The sequence below is a fragment of the Austrofundulus limnaeus genome, unplaced genomic scaffold (assembly GCF_001266775.1).
Source record: "Austrofundulus limnaeus strain Quisiro unplaced genomic scaffold, Austrofundulus_limnaeus-1.0 Scaffold167, whole genome shotgun sequence".
Classification (NCBI taxonomy): Eukaryota; Metazoa; Chordata; class Actinopteri; order Cyprinodontiformes; family Rivulidae; genus Austrofundulus; species Austrofundulus limnaeus.
The window spans coordinates 252,646-255,460 of NW_013952569.1; the positions used below are offsets into that span (position 1 = coordinate 252,646).

Below are 2,815 nucleotides of genomic sequence, written 5' to 3' on the forward strand. Positions count from 1 at the left end.
TTACAGTTAAAGTATATGTTTATCATTTAAAGTCTAATGTTACAACTAATCAGGGCTCCCTTTAAATGTTTTAACTTTAAAAAATGTATATTTTCACTAAAAGCTCCCAGAGGTCTGGATGGATCAGGATCAGGATCAGACTCAGACCTGCCTCCTGGACCTGTGCCAGCCTGCAGCACGCTCCTCAGCCTCCTCCCTCCCTCCTCCTGAGCCGGAGCTGGAGCCGGACCGGACCGGGGGTGCTCCAGAAGCCGAGAGGTGGAGCGCAGGAGGAGGGATGACGGGGTGGGGTCGGAGAGGGGGGCCCCGGGAGCCCTTGGCCGCCTCCGCGCTATATAAACATTGGAGCCTCTGGCCGGACGCACACACCGTTTGCGCACGAAACCCCCGCACACACGCGCCGAGCAGAGAGGAGCTGAGAGGAGCAGAGAGGAGCATCGCTGCATCACGGAGCCAAGACTTTCCTCCAGACTTGATTTTTTTGGAGTTCAGACGCGGTTCCTGGAAGATTGGTTTTAAAAACTGAACTTCTCGGCTTCAGTTTTTCCACGTGTGCAGACTCCCATCAGCTCCAGTTTTTCTTCTTCTTCTTTATTCCATTAAAAAAAGAAGAAAAGACTGAAAATGAAATGTGCAGCATCAGGACCGTCCTCAGCCAGCTGTGACTGCAGCCTCTGCTCTTTAAATCTTTAAAACCAGCGAGTTTTAAAGAATCGGGGAGATTCCAGGTCTCACCTGTAGCCCGGGGAAAAGGAGAAGTTTTTGATTTATTTTAAAAACCAGACTCTGAGATTATTAATATTCCATCAAAGTGTCAGAGAGTGCAGCTCAGCCGCGGTTCATTCATTCTAAGAGGAGAAACAAACTCATTTCCAGCTCATCCAGTGCGCTTTGGCGCGCGTAAAGACGCGTTTTTACGCACGAGCAGAAAACGACTTCAAACCCACCCCAGAGACCCAAATTTAGCCCCAAAAGTCTCCCCTGAAGAGTTCCTCAGAGACCCCCCCCTCCCCTCCATCACCATGCTGTTCGACAGCTTCGACCTGGTCTCGGCTCTGGCCACCCTGGCCGCCTGCCTGGTGTCCATGGCGCTGCTGCTCGCCGTGTCCCAGCAGCTGTGGCAGCTCCGCTGGACCGCCACGCGCGACAAGAACTGCAAGCTGCCCATGCCCAAAGGATCCATGGGCTTCCCTTTCATCGGAGAGACCTGCCACTGGCTCCTGCAGGTAAGCGCGCGCGCTCCGGTGTCTCATTTTGTAAAAGTTTTAGCTCCGATTTAGTTTCAAACTTTCGTCTCTTTTATTGATCGACTTCTTGAGTCAGAATCCCGCGAGACAATCAGTTTATCTTAAAGTGATTTGATTGAATCCAAACTGATTCTTTTACAGCTTTGATCACATCAGTAAAAGTCTTATCTGAGTCTGACTGACCTCACCTGGTTTCACGTCACTCAGGTGAGATCAGATCAGTTTCTGACCTTTAAACATGAAGAATCAGGAGAAAATTTACAGCTTTCATTTGGAGAAAAGCATCACTTTTTTGCCTCAAAATGTTCCTGATGAAACAGATTTGAAAAAAATTGTCTCTTTTTTGCTCAATTTAAATATAAAATCTCAGATTTATGACTTGAGGAGCAGACAGAAGGCGCGCGCGCGCGTGGTTATTTAAAGGTAGCAGAGAAGGTGGAGGTGGAGCAGACATGAGGAGACACGTTAGTTGCTCCTCTCGGCTCCATCCGAGGAGACGCGCGGGGCCGGAATGCAGGCAGAGGCGCGCGCGGCCAAGTTTACGGTGCACGCGTGCGGGCGTGTGCGCGCGCCTGTGTGTGTGTGTGCGTGTGAACCTCTGCAGGAAGAATAAAATCTGCGCCTGAAGCTGAAAGTTCAGCTGCTGTTTGTAGATTTTTATCAATAAAGGTTTGAAAAGTGATGAATTCAGTGACCTGCAGGATGAGGGTCATCACAGCTGAAGAAAGCTTAAATACGAGCCGAAAACAGCTGAAAGTCTTTTAATGTTTAACACAGCAGCTCAACAGTAGCCAAGAGCTTAAAGTAGCAAAAGGCTAACATGAAAGTAGCAAAAGTTTAGCTACATGTAGCAAAAAAGGCTAAATGAAATGACCAAATCAAAGAAAACAATGTTTTAAAAAAGAAAAATAAATGTTTGTGGAGAAATTTTGTGAACAAAAGTAAATATTTTGAAGTTTAAAAAAAATCACAGCACCATATGAGCTAAACTTTTTATTTATTAATGAAAGGGTAAAAAGTACAAAGTCAGCAGAAAAACTTCAGAAAACAAAGAGTGAAAGTGAAACATCAGAATGTGATGAAAACAAAGACAACAGTTTAGTTTCTCCCAGTTTGTTGATGTTTTCGGCCACTTGGGGGCAACAGAAGCACTGAGTTCAGCCGTGTTTCAGTGTTAGCATAATATTCACTCTTTTTTAAACCTGTTTTCAGCCTTCTGCCAGAAAGAACCCTCAGAGCGGCCCGACGCAGAACCGGCAGAGTCCAGGTCTGCGCCGGGCCTGAGACCACGAGCCGAAACGTTCAGACTTCGGCGTGTTTGTTTACACACGTGTAGGAAAATGTCCCGAGGTAACGGCGAGCTTCAAATCGTCCGGAGCGAGAATATTTTCCTTTTTCTCGACTCACATCCTCCTTTGTTCTCTAACCTCAGCTCCCGGTCCCGCGGGGGCCCGGGTCCAGACTCAGAACGTAAACACTCGGGGGTCTAAGCGTGTGTGTGTACAGTACATACAGTATATTGTGATCTCCACACACACACACACACACACACACACACACACACACAC

The 2,815-nt window shown here is 47.5% G+C and overlaps 1 protein-coding gene across 1 annotated transcript in view; it reads left to right on the top strand.

Annotated features, from left to right (window-relative positions):
* Positions 1 to 364: 364 nt before the first annotated feature.
* Positions 365 to 2,815, top strand: part of cyp26b1 (cytochrome P450, family 26, subfamily b, polypeptide 1) — a 35,401-nt gene continuing 32,950 nt past the window's right edge. Inside the window, exon 1 of the mRNA XM_014017397.1 lies at positions 365 to 1,226. Coding sequence (XP_013872851.1) covers positions 1,023 to 1,226 — 204 coding nt within the window. The 5' untranslated portion in view covers positions 365 to 1,022. The remainder of the gene's footprint in view (positions 1,227 to 2,815) is intronic.